The sequence below is a fragment of the Chironomus tepperi genome, unplaced genomic scaffold (assembly GCF_022539635.2).
Source record: "Chironomus tepperi strain 1889 unplaced genomic scaffold, CSIRO-AGI_Ctep_v1 contig_58, whole genome shotgun sequence".
Taxonomy (NCBI): Eukaryota; Metazoa; Arthropoda; class Insecta; order Diptera; family Chironomidae; genus Chironomus; species Chironomus tepperi.
The window spans coordinates 902,464-921,174 of record NW_027226180.1 but is presented as its reverse complement, the minus strand read 5'-3'; the positions used below and the strand labels follow the sequence as shown (position 1 = coordinate 921,174).

At 34.9% G+C, this 18,711-nt stretch overlaps 3 protein-coding genes across 4 annotated transcripts; 1 reads left to right on the top strand and 2 right to left on the bottom strand.

Annotated features, from left to right (window-relative positions):
* Positions 1-280: 280 nt before the first annotated feature.
* On the bottom strand, positions 281-2,744 carry LOC139100307 (putative leucine-rich repeat-containing protein DDB_G0290503). Of its 2 annotated transcripts, none has more exons than XM_070652933.1 (2): positions 2,538-2,744; positions 281-2,194 (listed from the first exon to the last, which is right to left on the bottom strand). In XM_070652933.1, the coding sequence occupies exons 1-2, from the start codon at positions 2,552-2,554 to the stop codon at positions 346-348; spliced, it is 1,866 nt and encodes a 621-aa protein (XP_070509034.1). In that variant the 5' UTR covers positions 2,555-2,744; the 3' UTR covers positions 281-345. The 2 variants fall into 2 exon arrangements, with proteins under 2 accessions (XP_070509034.1, XP_070509035.1); XM_070652934.1 differs by lacking the exon at positions 2,538-2,744 and adding an exon at positions 2,275-2,379.
* Positions 2,745-3,637: 893 nt separating this feature from the next.
* tsr (Cofilin/actin-depolymerizing factor homolog tsr) lies at positions 3,638-15,208 on the bottom strand. The gene is made up of 3 exons (XM_070652702.1): positions 14,911-15,208; positions 4,408-4,704; positions 3,638-4,345 (listed from the first exon to the last, which is right to left on the bottom strand). The coding sequence occupies exons 1-3, from the start codon at positions 14,911-14,913 to the stop codon at positions 4,199-4,201; spliced, it is 447 nt and encodes a 148-aa protein (XP_070508803.1). The 5' UTR covers positions 14,914-15,208; the 3' UTR covers positions 3,638-4,198.
* Positions 15,080-18,700, top strand: LOC139100383 (patatin-like phospholipase domain-containing protein 4). The gene is made up of 6 exons (XM_070652999.1): positions 15,080-15,355; positions 16,389-16,503; positions 16,624-16,737; positions 16,800-17,221; positions 17,977-18,368; positions 18,433-18,700. Exons 2-6 carry the CDS (start codon positions 16,410-16,412, stop codon positions 18,698-18,700), a joined length of 1,290 nt encoding a protein of 429 aa, XP_070509100.1. The 5' UTR covers positions 15,080-15,355; positions 16,389-16,409.
* The last annotated feature ends 11 nt before the right edge of the window (positions 18,701-18,711 follow it).

Genomic DNA, 18,711 nt, shown 5'->3' with positions numbered 1-18,711 from the left:
ATATTGTCCGACTCTAATAATGTCCGACTCTAATATTGTCCGACTCTAATATTGTCCGACTTTAATGTTGTCCGACTCTAATTTTGTCCGACTCTAATGTTGTCCGACTCAAATTTTGTCCGACTCAAATCTTGTCCGACTCAAATCTTGTCCGACTCAAATCTTGTCCGACTCTAATGTTGTCCGACGATAGTCGAGTCAGACTCTGACGGATATGACCATCAATTTACTCCTTACATTTGACCTGAAAAAGCAACTCAACTCACTTTTCCTGACTGCATTTCAGCTGACATCCTTAAAAAGTAATTTTATTTAAATTTTTTTACAAATTTTTAATTAAAAATCTCAATTAAATCCAATAACATTTGTAAATTTTTCACTAAATATTTCCGTCAATTTGTCTTCTAAAATTTTCTCAAGCTTCTGTTCCATCCAGGACTGTAATGTTGTTGTAATCTTCTGTTGTGTGTTGGTCAGTTCCTTCCTCATTTCCACCTTAAACCTACTCAGCTGTCCATCAATCTTTTCACCAAATGATTTGAGTTTATCCTCAATATTGTCCTCTATCAGTATCTTCATTTCATCCATTCGAATCTTGACGTCATTTTGTGAATCTTTGATTTTATTGATTGTCCATTTTTGATCATTTTGTGAGGATTTGAGACCGCTGAGGGCTGCTTCGATGTCTTTTATTGAAGATTTGAGTTGATCTTGGGTGGACTTAAGTTGGTCATTAGTGGACTTAAGGCTGCTGCTAATAGAGTCATTAAGGCTAGTCTCAGATGCATCGATGTTAGAAAATCTCTGATCTGTGGCTTTCTTTAAATTATGAAGGGATGACTTCATGTCACTTAAACCTTTACTAGTGAGTAATATAAGAGCATCAGTGGATGCTTCGAGGGTTGCCAGCTCAGCTTTTGTGGATGTCTTAAGGTCAGTCAAGCCTTGCTGAAGATTATCAATTGAGACATTGAAGTAGTTTTGGTAATTGTCAAAGTCGATTTGGTTCCTGACTGAATTTTCATGAATGTCACTGACAGAATCAGATATAGTCTTTTGGATGTCCTTAACCTCAATTAGAGATTGCTTAGTGCAAACTGAAGATTCTAGGGATTTTATGGAAGTGCCGATGTCATTTTTAACAACATTTAAGGATGTGCTTAGGGAATCGATTGAGGATTTGAGAAAGTTTTGATCTGACAGGACCTGATCAATGGAAGCTTTGGTACAGACGTTATTGATGGACCCTTTGATGCTAGTTTGGCCAGATTTGAGGACATTAAGTTCGGATCCGAACCCATCTAAGCTAGTCTTACACGATTTTACGTCATTAACACTCTTTTGGACATCTGTCACTAAGTCAGACAACTTGCCCACTTTTGTGTCTACATCGGATGTCATTTTGAAAATAATGCCCTCCAATTTTGACTCTTTAAGAGCATCAAGTTTATAATTTAATGGACGAAAGTTAGAAAATTTTGAGGATTTTAAGGTGTTTTCAAAATTTAACAATTTTTCGGTGAATTTTTCGAAATTTAAAATTTTTGAATCATTATCAAGACTTTCAAGTTGTTCCTTAAATGAGGAAAATTTTGAATTTATGCAATTTTCTTTTGTTGACTTAATGACGTCCTTTACACCAAATGTTGAATTGTCAGCATATTTCTTAATGCAAGAGCCTGATGATAACCAAAGAGAACTTAATTTACTTAAATGATCAAAAATGTTGGGTTCGATGTGGACAATTTCGTTGTAGCCCAAACCAATAAGTTCTAAATCAGGATTAAAATCAAAAAGACCTTCTTCGAGAACTTCAATTGAATTAAAATTCAACCAAAGCTCAACTAATTTAGGTAATGGCTTCAAGTCCTCCTGATGGACTTCTTTTAAATTACTATGGGAGATTTGAATCCCTTTAAGATTCTTAAAATAAGTCTCTAAACCTCGTGGGAAATAATTTATGGTTTTGAACTGAACAATAAAGCCAACAACATCATCATCTGATTCTTCAATATTATAACTTCCGGAAACTGAAGTAACCGTCGCTGCCTCTTGTGTTGTTATGATTGTATTCTCAATGACTAAACAGTAGTAATTATTTTTTAGAATTTTCCAAGCACCAGTTTTATATTCACACTTAATGATTGTTGATGTTGACATTCTTAAAGTAACTCCAACAACGCAAATCAGTAACCTGAGAAAAATAAGAAAATTGTTAAATTTACGTGCTTGTTCCTTAATTGAGCATTTGCCCACGAGAAGATATTCATGTACATCTATGTGCTCTCCTGTACATATCCCGGAACATTATATACCCTACAGTAACATCCAGTTGACACTCAGGCTCACTGCCAACGTCACCGAACAGATTATCTGCTTTATATTCCCATATTTAAGTCTATAATCAGCAATCAGTAGTCAGACACAAGCATATAAGTCTATTTTTATAAAATATATTTACACTTGTGCCTTAACACTGACTGCTGATAATGAATTTAATGTGAAATTTTTTATCAATTTTTATTTTGCGTACTTACATGAGAATTTTGGCCATTTTTGATGATTTTTTGTTCCTTTTTTCACTTTTTCACAATTTTAGCTTTTAAATTTGAAGAATTTTCACAATTTTGAGCGTCTTTTGAAAGATATTTAAGGCAGGATGTCCAGCAAGTTGATAATAAATTCAGCACAAGATGCGCAATTATGTCCAGTTGAGTCAACAGTCAATCACAAAATGAGCAGAGAAAATACAAAAATTTAATTAAATGAGATTGAGCATCAATGGGAGAAAATGTCCACAAAAAGAGATGTGTGCCTTAATCATAAATCTTAGTTCCTTCTCAAAATTGTCATTTATTTCAAATTTTTATTAATTAATTTAAAATTGACTATCAAAATTTACATCCACAACTTTTACATCACAACACAATCCAAGCTTCTCACAATCATGTCCACATGGATATTTCCTTAAAATTGATAATCCATTGACACAATAGCAGCCAACATTAATGTCTGTAAATGGTGGTGAACTGCACGATGGACATGGCTTTATGAATCCCTGAACATCATCGGATACAATTAATGTTGATAAAATTGATAAAATAATAAGGAAAAATATAATTTTCATTTTAAATCTTCTCGACAGATGAGGCTTAACTGAATAGGACGGTCAACGTGACTGGACATGATATGAATGACTGTAAAGCTAGTCACGATTAATGTCGTGATTGAACAGTCGTTAACATTTAATGGATAATTGTATAGATAAATATGAGGTTTATAGGTGTATGTGGGGGGTGGTGAATAGGGGTAATGGGGTGGTGAGTAGAGTGAAGGGAGGGGTTGTGGTAAGAAGCTAGCTTGCCGCGACTCATATGTTACCCACCACTGTAATAAAATTGACTCGACTTCATACAAAATTCTAGTAGAATTTGATCTTTGGATTGGGAAAAAAGAAAGGGGGTGGTGAGTAGGGGGTGGGGGTGGGGGTGGTGAGTATGTGGTGAGTAGGGGTGGTTTATAATTCAAGCTCAGCCCTAAACGTTACTGCATTTACGAAAGTTCCGTAATACAAAAAATGCGATTTTGTCTGAAAAAATTGATAAATTTTGCCTAAAAAATAATAAAAATTCTTTTTTTTTTGAGGTTTTTTAATATTTTTTTTTTTTCATTTATTTATTTAAATTTTTCGCATATTTTGTTGCATAATTCTGTATTTTCCTTTTTTTGCATCTGTTTCTTGTTATGTCGGGAAAAAAAAATCTCATTCTAATACTTGCGAGACAAACAAAAATCTTTTCAAAAAATTTTAAATTTTTTACATTTAAATTAAAATAAAAAAAAATTGTCAAAATGTTTTAAAAAAAAAAAAATTTGCAGTTTTTCATGTTTTTTTTTTTGGCCACAAATTAAGGGTTGTAAATGATTAGATATTTATGTTGATTCTATTTTTAATTTGATCATTTAAAATAGTTTTAATAAAATTATAAAAAATGAGCTTTTTTTTAAAAATGAGCTTTTTTTAAAAAGGAGCTTTTTTTCAAAATGAGCTTTTTTTAAAAAAAAATTTAAAAATTTTTTTGATGTATTTTTCCATATTTCTGTTGATGACTTTAATTATGATAGACAAATTTCAATAGTTTTTTTTTGTAGCAAATACGCAAATTTTTCATAATTTTTTTTATGATGTATTATTGATCTATTGACGATCAGTTGCACGCAATTTCTCCTCAACAGCTTCACGCGATGCCTCTGAGAGATCAGTTGCTTGAATATACTTTTGTACACCTACAAGTGACTTTTTAAGTGCATCGAATGATGATGAGTACAACATCTTCTTCTTAACCTACAAATATATCAAAAATAACGGTCAAAAATAATTCAAATTATTCCAAATCAAGTACCAACCTTAGCAGTATCTGGACACCATGACATTAAGAACAATTTTTGCTTTTTAGAACTTTCCGATGTGCCTTGACATTGATGCATATATTCAAAATCAAATAATCCATATCGGCATTCACCTGGTCCGCCTACCTGAAGCTCTTCAAGGAACGAATCATATTCTGCATTACGTTCACCGACTGCCTCAACATCAATTTGCTTCTCATCGCGAATGTAAAAAATTACATAGCGGTGCTTTTTGTCCTTCTTAATTTCTTCGTATGTTGTTTTGCAGACATCTGAGACAGTTACTCCGGAAGCCTGGAATTGGATGTGACAAGATAGGGATGAGATATTGTTAGATAAAGTCATTAAGAATCGATTAAGTTTAAGAGGAAGCCACAACCATAACCCATTTCTATCCCATCATTTCATCCTTAATTGCCACTCTGCTCTTTCATCCCTGCTTGCTCTGTCGCCCCTACAACGTCTCCGATACCTGTTCCTACTCCAACAAATGTCCCTAACCCCCAAACTGTCCCTCCTTCCATCACTGTCCCTATTCTCAACATTGTCCCTGACCTCTAAACTGCCCTTAACCCCCAAACCAAGAATTGGCTAGAATCTAGAGTCCGACTTTAGTGTCCGACTTTAGTGTCCGAATTTTGGAGTCCGAATTTTGGTGTCCGAATTTCGGAATCCGACTTTGAAGTCCGAATTTCGGTGTCCGACTTTGAAGTCCGAATTTCGGTGTCCGACTTTGGAGTCCGAATTTTGGAGCCCGACTTTGAAGTCCGACTTTGGTGTCCGATTCCCAAAGTCCTTCCCATTTTCCCAATAAACGCGCTAAATCGTCACAACAATCTTCTCGTACGCTACCCAAAATATATAGAAAGAATCTTCTTATTATTTTTTGTGTATTTTTCTATCTTTAGACACATCCCATTAAACAGTTTGTATGCTTTAAGCATCTCTTACTCTGTCATATTATATATCATGTCACATGCAATGAATATTACGATCCATTTTTTGTGTATTTTTAATTATTTTGTAAACAATTTCAACTAATTTCATGTGTAGACCTTCTGGGTACCCCAATTGTCACTTTGCTGGTCTTACAGATTAATTTTGATCCATGGCCTGCTTTAGTTTGGGTCTCAAGCTGACTATATCGCATGCCAACCACAATTGTACCCCCAATTCCAACCCCAGAGTCCAATACCGACTCAATCACTCATAATTCACATTTAAAATCCATAAACAATGACATAACAGTTGATTATTGCAGTTCTGATCAACCTACGAGTCACGACACAATTTTATCCCTTCAAAATGCCATAAACCGTACGCCGTTTGCGGTTTTGGTCAATTTTACCCACATATATGTCACAAGAACCACCAAGATTGTCCACAACTGGATTAATTCCTCAAATTAGCCATTTTTGTTCAATCTTTGCATTATCAAGCTAGTTGGATCACACAAGTGTTTCAATGCTCACTGTTGCTGTAACTCACACTGCCTACATATCATAATTATTAATGCATAAAATTTTAATTAATGATGAACACGTGCAATTTTTATTTGCAAAGGGTTCGTTCATAAATGATGGGTCTGCAGTCTTGGGAGAAGGTATAAAGTAGAGCTGTATACTGCAGGTCTGAGCATCTATAATGCAGGAGTTCAAGACCCAAAATTGTGGATTTTTGACAATTTTTAGTAGATTTTTTTCAAATAAATTGAATTTAAAATGCCAATTTTTGCCATGTGCTTGGTGATAGACATTCATTATATTCACAGCATACAATCTGTGTGTGGAGACTGATTGAAAAAAGGAAAAACAAGTAAGGAAGTTTCTTAGGTTTAAGGGTAAGAAGCGCATTTTTTGGTTATTTTACTGTATTTTGAAGGGATTTGAATATTGAAGTCTAGCGTGAAGGCACCTGAATGTCAAAAATTCTAGTGTAAAGGCACCTGAATAAATCAATTCTAATGTGAATGCACCTGAATGTCACAAATTCTAGTGTGAAGGCACCTGAATGTCAAAAATTCGAATGTGAAGGCACCTGAATGTCAAAAATTATAGTGTGAAGGCACCTGAATGTCAAAAATTCTAGACATCTAATGTGAAGGCAACTGAACATGACAAACCAACCCCAAATCCATTCAATTGCCATAAAATCGCGTCAAAATCTCAACAAATTTTTTATTTTTAAAAATAAAATTCAACCAACACAAAGAAAAAAAGTAAAAAAAAAAATATTTATTAATAGAATTCCGACGCACACATCGCATTCAGCATTAGATCACATCCAAGAGACTTTCTTTTATTTTATTACGGACGAAAATAATTCTCCAAAAAAATACAAAAAAATTAAAGGAAGTAAATCTTCAATTTAGATTGCCGCACACGCCTCCAAATTAATGTGACAGCTAAGTCCAGTTGACCGGCTGTCGTGTGACGTCACTTATCAATCGTTCCTACTTTCGACTTTATCAATTCCGATGCAGTTTTGCGCTTCGTTTAAGTTCAATGACTTGACTTTTTTGTATTTTGTGTCGATTGCAATTTCTCGAGGGAATTTTAAATTCACCTTACTTCCTCTATATGCTGCATAAGTGATGTTGTTGTTGTTGTTTTTGGATGAGAATCACTTAAGAAATTTATATTTAAATTTGCGGGATTTTTTGGATGTTCTTTGAGAGAAAATTTCAAAAATTTAGAATTTGGAAGCTAGTGTGAAGGCACCTGAACTTCAAGACTCTAATGTGAAGGCACCTAAACCTTAAAATCTCGAATTTGAAGGCACCTGAACTTCGGAACTCTAATGTGAAGACACCTGAACCTCAAAAACTCTAATGTGAAGGCACCTGAACCTCAAAAATTTCAATGTGAAGACACCTGAACCTCAAAATTCTAATGTAAAGGCACCTGAACCTTAAAATTATAATGTGAAGGCACCTGAACCTCAAAAATTTCAATGTGAAGACACCTGAACCTCAAAATTCTAATGTAAAGGCACCTGAACCTCAAAATTATAATGTGAAGGCACCTGAACCTCAAAAACTCAAATGAGAAGGCACCTGAATGTCAAAAATTCTAGTGTAAAGGCACCTGAATAAATCAATTCTAATGTGAATGCACCTGAATGTCACAAATTCTAGTGTGAAGGCACCTGAACCTCAAAAATTTCAATGTGAAGACACCTGAACCTCAAAATTCTAATGTAAAGGCACCTGAACCTTAAAATTATAATGTGAAGGCACCTGAACCTCAAAAATTTCAATGTGAAGACACCTGAACCTCAAAATTCTAATGTAAAGGCACCTGAACCTCAAAATTATAATGTGAAGGCACCTGAACCTCAAAAACTCAAATGAGAAGGCACCTGAACTTCAAAACTCAAATGTGAAGGCACCTGAACCTCAAAATCTCAAATGTAAAGGCACCTGAACCTCAAAACATCCAACCTTTTGATTTTGCGACTAATCCATCCACTAAAATACATAGTAACCGAATCTCTCTTTTTGAGTCGCAATGACAATCAATCAATAAACTCTGTCGCAAGCTATTATTAGCCCACAATTGTATTTGATACAGTTGTCGTCGTTTTCGATTTCCTTTTTGTCATATCAAATGACTCAACAATGTGATTCATGATTCTTTATTGTCGTTCAATTGATGGCGATGGAAATTGAAATTGAATTTTTGGTGACAGACAGGTTTTGTGGGGTTAAGAATGGGGTTTGAGGGGTTCATGAGGGGATTGTCCTGTTTGGTGAGCTTGAAACAGCTAAGAGCTGTCTTAAGGTGCCATCTAATGGATGATATTGACCTCAATTGGTCTTAATGTCCAGACAAGGGTGTATTGAGGGGAAAATGTGAGGAAAATCTGGAATTTGAAGGGTTTTTAACGAAAATAATCCAAAACTACCCTCCACACCTCCCCCAGCCTCAACAAATTTTGACCTGGAATCCACCAATCAGCACTCTAAACTTACAGATGCTCTCGAAGGATAGAGTCGGCTTTAGACGTTCTCATCGGATGCCAATAAACCTAAGTGCGTCAATTAGGAAGTAAATCAAAGCAGGTCTGAATTTCTGGACAGTAAAAGAGCTCGTGGACGTCCAAAGACCTCTTAGAAGGAAGCTGTCCATAGAGATAGTATTGTGCTTGGTATCGGAAATTGGCAAGTGAAAGTCAGCCATAAAACAGGTGAAAGTCAGCTTCAGGTGACTCCTGAAAGAGGTCATGGCTCTTATGATGCACAGAAGGTTCCATAAGAACCAATACCTCAATTCCAAGCTCCGTAATTAGCAAATAATCCCCAAAATCCAACAAATCAGCATAAAATCAACGTTCTACCTCAATCTACACTCAATTTACATCCCCATACATGAGTCACTTAATTATTATACTAGTTTTAACTGATAAATTAAAGACTTTTATCAAGAGGAACTGATAAGAAAACAAAATCAAAGACGGTATCGGTGTGTGCTTAACTGAAGTGGTTTTAGGTATGTTTTTTACTATTTTCATACCATAAATAGAAATGTACAGTCGAGTGACGATGACTAATCAAGCTGATAAAATTGTGAGAGACTTAAGATTTGAAGCTGGGATGGTTTGAAAGCTGGATATGACGTAAAAAGCTTGGTTTGCTGAGGCTAATAGACTCAGCCGATCCATACCCTAACAAGCAACGAGCATGCTCACTTGGTACTGTAATGCCATCACTTAGTGTCAAATCAATTGCCATCCATGGCTTCCTTCAGATGCCGCCTGATACTGACCATATCACTAACTTTCTCTCACGAATTCCCACCCCCTCATGTCACCTCCAAAAAACCCCTTCAAAATCCAATAAAAATTCATGAAATTTTCCATCAATTTTTCAATAATTTAATTTCACAATTTCTCAATCGGACGCAACAGTTCAGCCTGACTCATAAACATTTTGCTGTTTCTACTCATTCCGCATGACTATGTATTATGCATGCAACAACGTTGATGACGTCGTGGTACCTCGTTTGATAACTAATATGCGAAGATATCTTCATATATAATAATAGGAATTATATGATTGTGGTAAGCAGCATGTCATAGGACTATAATGATGGAATGGCCAGTTAGATGACAAAATTGAGAATTTAGAGAAGCTTTGTGATTCAGCCAGTAATAGACAAGAATTTGTGCATGATTTCGAACAATTTTTGACTACAATCTAAAGTGTCGTGACACACAGGTTGCCCACCACTGGATTAGAGAGAATTTAGATGAATTTTGGATGAATTAGAAGGATTAGTCATCAATCATAGCGATAATCTCCATCTAATGTGTTCTAATGGGGTTGAGGGGTGTTCACTTATTACGTAACGGTCGGAGGGGTTTAACTAATACCCTCACTACCCTTAGTCAATCCAAAGGACCCGTGATGACCTTCAATATTCTTACTGCGCAACAATTTTTCAATCTTAATTGTCCGTAAAATGGAATAATGAAGTACATCATGGGTTCTATGGTTTGGGTTAGAGTGATGGGGGTTTGTCAGACCCCTTACCCCTAACCAAGCATTGCCTAACAAGTAAACAGCACCTTTAATCCAACAATAAACAAATAAAACAACAACAACAACTTTTATATACTTTTTCGCTACAACGCAGCATCAATTTCACAATATTAAGAAGTCGTGTCTCTTGTTTCTTCTTATTTCCTCAATGATTTTGCTGACTGTTAAGCTATTAGATCATCAACAATTGAGTCACAGTTTATCGATTCATTTGTGGTATTTTTAGAACTTTTTTTGAAGAATTGATTCATTAGTGACTCTTTTGAAGTGGAATTAGGGATGGTTGGTGGATAAGATGAGTTTGGAGGGGTTAAGTATGAAGGATGTTGGAGTTGGGGGACGGTTTTGGGTGATTTTGGGGAGAATTTGACAATTTTGAGCGATATTTTGTCTGAAAATGTCAATTTGAGTCAATTTAAAGCTCTGTTGGACCAATATGGTCAATGAACAGCTGTATAGCCATATCTGCTTTGAGGTGGGTAATAGGATCAACCCCTAAACTACCCCCATCACCCCCTAAACACCCTCCAACCTCTTAGACACTCACCATCCCATCATAAACCTCAATTCAACCTCAATTCCTTAAAAATCAACAAAATTAAAGCTTAATATCATCAATAAAAAGCCTCAAAGTCAACATCCATTAGCTCATCGTCGTATCTTTAATTACAGACCCGATGATATTGACTTAAGATCGTTACAACTTAATTAAAATATTCATTATTTTTTGCATTTGCGGCAAACTTTTGATGTCAATTTTAACACACTTGCTTACTTTGTAGATAATTGAGTGATAAGGATGGGTTTGGGGAGGAACTGGATGGTATTTATAAGAATTTTTGAAGGTATACTAATGTGCCGTGGGATACAGATTGGGCAAAGGTGGGTTAATTGTTATATAATGACTAAATGAAGAGGAATCAAGCTTGAATCTGGATTGTGGTCATTAAATTGAGTCATAAGGAGGTGAATTGATGCTGTCAAGGCAACTTCATGTCTGTCTGAGACTTAGTAGTGTGCTAAAGACTAAGAAGTGCTGCTCGGAGTTAAAATGAGGATTTAGATGAGTAAATTGGGTTTGAATCAATATTTTGAAGTGTACAGAACAGATTAATAGCCTTTATATCTGAATTAAGCGTTTATTCCTGTGGTAGGCAACCCTGTTTATGTCATGGCACACCTTGGTGGTAAGCCATGACCGAAACTGGACATAACATGTGATTCGTGACATTTACAAACTGTCTATCACTGATTTATACACGATACTCTTTAGTGAACATCCTCATGAACCAATATGTCCAATATGACAGTCGATCTGTTCTTCAGTCTGTCTTAGACACCAATCCAGTCTATTATGTCCATAAAAATCACAAAAAATCCATCAAATCCTGTCAATTTGTCAGCAATTTCATGAGCAATTTCTCAAAAACTTCTCAAAAAATTGCCATAAAATTCAGTTCCAATTCCGACATTGCCATACCCCGACATAAAAATATTCTTGTCGATACAATTTTACCGGTTTCATCTACAACTACAGACTACACTCACACAATCAAGCACAAATTCGAAAATCACCAATACAATTACACAAATCACCAATACAGTCACACTCGCATACAATTCTGTTCCGCACACAGTCTTTTTGACCATATATGGCAATGAGTTTTTTTTTTTTTTTTTTTTGGAGTTTCAGTTGCGCTTTCCTATGACCGGATTGCCGACACATGAAAAATGCACAACACACAATAAAAACTCTCTTTTTATGGAATTGTAAAAAATTTTTTTTTGTTATCGCAGAATTATTTTTTTTTGGAGGTTATTTGAGGTTATATGACGACTTTGGGTGGATATTGGCACAACAGATGATCAAGTTGATGAAGCTACAAATTTGGGTGACTTTTTATGAATGAAATTTTGGGATAAAGACTTGAAAATCATCTGCAGACAGTGTGAAATGTAGAGTCGATGACTCATAATTTTGTACATATTTTGTACGAATGGAAGTACAATATTAAGTGAAATTTACAGGGAATTGATGAATGTTGGAAGACATGCGATGGAAGTTTTGACATTATTCACTGATTTTTATGGGAAATAATGGCAATTTTTGATCCTGATTTTGAAGTGGAATTTGTGATAAAATTGTTGAAATTTGTGAATTTTGATTTGACATCCTGGCTCAGGCACCATGTTAAGGTATCCTGTCCAGACACCCTGTTAATGCAGCCTATTAAACCACCCTGTTAAGACACCCCTCAGGTAACCTTTTCAGACACCCTGTTTAACCCAATTTCCCCATCTTAATCCTCAAATAAGCCCCCTAAGCAGCACACCATAGTAGTTTCGGAGTCCAAACTCCTAAAGAGTCGATTTAGAGACAGATTAAAGTTCAGTAGAGTCCGGATCAAGAAGTTTTATCAACTCTGCCTTAGAATAGTCTCAAAAGTACCATAAATTGCGACAAATTGATCCTAAACTGATGTGAGTCTTGCCTGAGACCGAACTTCATTGTTTCTGGACACCAAACCTGACAAAAACTGTGGATTTGACTCCATTTATTCACCATCTGGCCTTTAAATTTGAATTGAAAAATTGAAGGATTTTACCAAGATTTTAGTGCAAATTAGAAGGATTTTGACCGGAAAATTGAAGAATTTGAGTGGAAAATTGAAGATTTTGGCATAAATCTGATGGATATTTTACAAAACTTGAGCAAATCATCCTCTAGTCTCACAAATCCCTTATTCATCACCACCCAGAACCCAAAAACTCAACCCAACACCCCAAAATACCCCAATCACATCCCCACCATTAATCAACACTTGACTCATTCATTGCCCATCAAACTTCTTACACAATTTTATTTCATTTTTTTTTATTATTTTCTTTGTTGCGTGATTAAGTCAGAAACAGACACGAGAAAAAGGAGAGAAAGAAGAGAAAAGAATCCATAAGGGCAATGGCTTCTGTCAAAGACACACCACACACTTATTATTATTATTATCATAAATGGCAAAAAAAAAAAAAAAAATGTTGAAATGGCAATTGTCTGGTGGGGAAGCTTGGGAGAAGATGATGAGTTTTTGGTGGGGATTTGGGGAAGTTTGGAGGGTTAAAGGGGTTTGATGGGGTATTAGGGTTGATATTGTGGTTCATTTGGTGTCTTGAGGAGGTAAGATGAGGTTGAGGGCTTGAAATTGACATAATTGAGTGGATTGTTGACTGAATCTTGACTTTAACGTGGTTTAAGACAGTAATTAGGGTTGTAGTCATGATTTGACAGTCTTAATGGTACCACAATAGCAAATATTGATCTAATTATCCTGAATTTACAGAATATCACAGAAAATTGCAATCAAAGACCTTTCCCACAGGCACAGAACATAGAAATGGCCATGAAACAGAACCCAGGCCGATGTGACTCTTAACCCAAGTCAGATTTGATGTATTAAGACGTATCATGTCATTTCAGAGTCACGCAGGTCTAGTGCAAGATTTGAAATCGAATCCGTCTTCAAATCAGACTCAGGACAGCCTGGGGCTTGATTTTTGATCATTTATCTGATTTATGCTGATTAGGAATGTAGCATAGAGCAAGATATTGCCGAATTCGGGTCAATGCCTGAACCATAACCGATATGGGTGACACTATTGTGCTCTATTATCCATCAAAATGTCTTTCTGGTAATAGAATAGATCTCTAGCATCCCAAAAGGCACACAGCATACAAATGACCATAAATCCAGCACCAGCCCTGACTTTGGCTTCAGATTAGATTCAAAAATACCCAAAATATCCTCAAAAAATTCATCTATTCCACCAATTTATCCCCCTATTATTTTTATTCATTTTTAAACATTTTCCTAAATTTTCTTCTTTAACCCGCAAAATCGAACAGCATTCAGATAATCTCGTGTCGCTTCCAAAAAGAAAATTTTTCTATTTTTCTTCCCAAACCTAAAAATATTCACTTTTTTTTCTTATTTTTTTTTTTGCTCCCCCACAAAAAAATAAGAAAGTAAATTTTGAACGTCTGATGAGCAAGGAATGAATGAATGTTGAGCACATTTTTTGGATGGAAAAAATTGGATTGTTTGGGGTTTGTGATTGGAAATTGGATGGCGATAGAGCTTGCTATACTGCCTTTGGCTGGAATCGTCGAGGGAAAAGGCGTCTTGGTGCTCTTAAGGGCAAATTGACGGTATTGAAGGAATCTAATACAAATTTTGGAATTTTGGATAAATTTTGAACATTTTCCTTTTGAAGGTCCAGGTTCAAGCCCAGGACTGAACAATTTTGCAAGTTTTTAACGTAATTAAACTAGTTCTTCGAATATTAAGACTTAAAATAGTCCAAAGGGACCCCAAAAGTGCCAAAACTGAGAAATTTCTAGATTTTTTCAACAGTGCCCCGACATGGGGTCAAAATCCTCTGATGACCCTAATTATGGGGTGTCTTGTGAAAGGTTGATGCGGAATTTAGACGCACAAAATGACGAAATTGACTTTTTTGATAGAAAAATTGAGCCAAATTATTTAAATTGATTAAATTGGTAAAAAAATGAATTAAAAATTGTAAAAAATTTAAAAAAATTGTAAAAAATTTAAAAAAAAATTGTAAAAAATTTTAAAAAAATTGACAAATTATTTAAAACAATTTTAAAAAATTTTAAAAATTGTTAAAAAAAGTAAATTTAAAATTGTAGAAAAATCTTTTTTTGCAATTTTTAAAAAATTTAACAAAATATTAAGCAAATTAATTCAAATTTTTATCCAATTTCTGCCACAAATTCTCTCCAAATTCATCAAAATTTCACATTTTTTATCCAAATTAAATTTTTTTAAAACAATATTCCCAAAAATTAAACTAACCCCGCTTATTACCCCCATTTAGACCCCCCAAAAACTATTCACAAATCAACACAAAAAATATAAAATTTTAAATTATTTTTCACATACCATTTTTGATACTTTATTCTACTTTTGTTTGAGCTCTGCTTTAATGTACAAAAAAATGGAGAACCTTTTTTGCGGTAATTTTAAAAAAATTGCTTTAATTTAAATTTTTTTTAGCTAAAAAATTTTCTTTTTTTTATTTATTTATTTTTTTCACTTTTTTTTAATTTATTTTATTTTTTTAAATTTTACTTCTTATTTTTTTTTTGAATAAAAAAAATGAGCGGATTTTTGTGAGTTTTCAGGCTGAATGGGATGATATTCACGGCGCGGTTGTGCGGTGACTGAATAACGGCAAGAGACGATAAATGTGAAAAATTCTTATTTTTGTGTCTGATGATGAAGTTGCAACCAATACACTTGGGATGTTTACTGTCTGTACGGTAATTGAGTTATTGTGAATGTGTTGGTGTGTTGGATTGTAAAATTGAGAGTTAATGTTGTGTTGGTGAGTTCGAAAAATCGAAAATTGAAGTTCGAATTGCGATGGCTTTTATGCGATGAAATTCGAAAATTTGTTTGAATTTTAAAAAGTCGTTAATTTTTTTTTAAATTTTTTACCATTTTTTATAAGATTTTTTTAAAATTTTCAAATTTTTTAATATTTTTATTAAGTATTTTAATTTGTAAAATTTGGATTTGTTTGAATTTTAAAATATCGTTAATTTTTTCAACATTTTTTAACAATTTAATTAAATTTTTATTAAGTTTTTTAATTTAGCAAAATCGATTTTTTTCCAATTATTTAACATTTTTTAAATCTTTTAAATTTTTTAACTTTTTTAAAATTTTTTTTTGATAAATTTTTTAATTTTTTTTACATTTTTTTAATATCTTAAATTTTTATAATTTTTTTAAATTTTTTAAATTCTTTTTAACATTTTTTTTCAAAACATTATTAGACATTTTTTATATTTTTTTTTAATTTTAACTTTTTTTTAACATTTTTTTTAACTTTTAACTTTTTTATTAGGTTTTCAAATTTTAAAAATTTGAATTTGTTTGAACTTTGAGAATTCGTTAAAAATTTTTTAATTCCTTTAACATTTTTTTAAATTTTTTAACAATTTTTTCAAAATTTCAACTTAATTAAATTTTGAAACTTTTTAATATTTTTGTTTATATCTTAATCATCAATTGTTGTTGTTGCCAATATTCAGGTACAAAACACAACAAACTATAAATTCCTATATCCACAAACTTTACAACCCCCTAATTACCTAATAACCCTCCAATAACCTCTTACCATTGGCTGTAAAGTCACCAATACACACCCAAATCCATGTTTAACATCGATCATACGATACTTATTAAGAATCTCATAAGTTTCGGTACCTGCACGTCCTCAATATTAACTTTGTCACTTTCCATTATAGATCAGTTGTTTATCGGCAATTAGCTAAGCATAGCTTACAGTAGCTTCAATTTTCTGATAATTTTGAATTTTTAATTCGTCTTTTTTTGAATTTTTTAACATAAAGTTTAATAATTTCTCAATTCAAATGATGAGTTCAGCTGTAATACCTCCAAAATTAGCCAAAATATCCAACATTAGCCTGTCATTTTCTGGCTGTGGATTTTTGGGAATATATCATGGTAAGTCAACTACAGTTTTAAGGACTCCAGGAGTCTCCAGGACTATAAGGTGTACCGCGACCATGACTAAAACGCGTTCCTACCTCATTTTCATACCTTAATATCCTCATTTACTTCCAGTTGGTGTCGGAACATGTTTCAAAAAGTTTGCATCACATTTACTACTGAAAAACATTATTGGAGCCTCAGCCGGAGCACTTGTTGCAACACTTTTGGTGCTTGATCTGCCAATCGGTAAGTTTACATCCTATCCATTTATAAGCATCCATTCCTAACCAACATCCATTCATCCCCAGACTTTGTGACATCAGAATTCTTCAAAATTGTCGCTGCCGCACGTAATCATTCATTAGGTCCATTCTCACCAGCATTTGACATCCAAAGTGTCTTAATCGACAGACTGCAAACATACTTGCCACAAGATGCTCATAAAATAGTCACTGGACGTCTACACATTTCATTAACTCGAATTTTTGATGGCAAAAATGTTGTTGTGTCACAATTTAACAGTCGTGATGACCTGATTGATGCTCTGGCTTGTTCCTTCTTTATTCCTGGATTTTCTGGAATTGTACCGCCTAAATTTCATGGTGTTCGATACATGGATGGCGCATTTTCTGATAATTTGGTTCTATTGAATGATCATACGGTTACTGTTAGTCCATTTTGTGGTGAGAATGACATATGTCCGAGAGATGACACTCAGTTGAAGTATCATGTGAGTATTGTAGCAATTCCAAATGACATCTACTGCTTTAACACCCCTGCGCATCTTAACACTCCGCGCATCTTGACACTCCGCGCATCTTGACATTGAGCGCAACTTGAGACATCGCGCAACTTGACACTCAGCGCAACTTGACACTCCGCGCACTTTGACAATCTACGCACTTTGACAATCTACGCACCTTTACAATACCCTCACCCTGATACACGGTGCACACTGACACTCCACGCATTTTTGACACTCCGCGCACCCTGACACTCAGTGCAACTTGACACTAAGCTCAACCTGACACTCCGCGCACCCTGATGCTCAGCGTAATTTGACACTCCACGCACCCTGACACTCAGTGCAACTTGACACTCAGCCCACCCTGACTCTCAGTACACCATGGCTCTCCGCACACCCTGACATTCCACGCAACCTGAAAATCCACGCACCTTTATATTCCGCGCATCCTGACACTACGCACATTCTGACACTCCGCGCACCCTGTTACTCCGCTTACCCTGACACCAGCGCAACTTGACACTCAGCGCAACCTGACACTCCGCGCGCACTGACACTCCACGCAACCCGAAAATCTAACCACCTTGACATTACGCGCACCCTGATACACGGCGCATCCTGATACTTTACGCAATCTGACACGACGCTCACTCTGACACTCTGCGCACCCTGACACCCAGATTCATAACACTCCGACCATGTCATCATCGCCATGACTAATTATCTAATCAATCCAACAGGTCAGCCTATCAAACACCAGCATGGAACTCAGCACACACAATGTTGGACGCCTCGTTCAAGCTCTCATTCCACCATCACCAAAAGAGCTCTCCGATCTCTGCCAACGAGGCTACAATGATGCCTTAAAATATCTCCAAATAAACAACCTCATTGCCTGCGATTCATGCACAATAATTCAAATTAATTTCATCATGTCACAGGAACCGCCAACACATTATGACCCAGAATGTGAAAAATGTACGGAAACGAGAAACGAGTCAATGAACGACAAGATGCCGGATCAGGTTATGGATATATTAACATCGCATTTGCAAGGTCCAAATAGTGCTGTGATGAAGATTTTTAATACAATGGCAATTCCGGTGTTGATTCCATGCAGCATTGCTAATTTGTAAGTAAAAATTTTTTTGAATTTTGTCGGTTAAATTTTAAAAATTTTGAATTTTTTTTGACAGTTTTTTGCTGAAAATCTCAAAAGCAACAAGCAGAATGAACGATAAAAAGCGATTGATGGCCGAGAAGCTTAATCAGAAGTTCATCGATGGACTCAGAAAGTTGAATGAGAAACCAAAGCCAGTAGTACGTGAAGGTGATGGTGATGAGGATGGTGATGGGTCAAATAGCTGGATAACCACTGATAGTGAATGCTCAACTGATGAGGAATTCACAGAGGACTGTACTGAACTGTGCTTAGATGGATGCGAACACATACATATGAAATAAAAATTGGAATT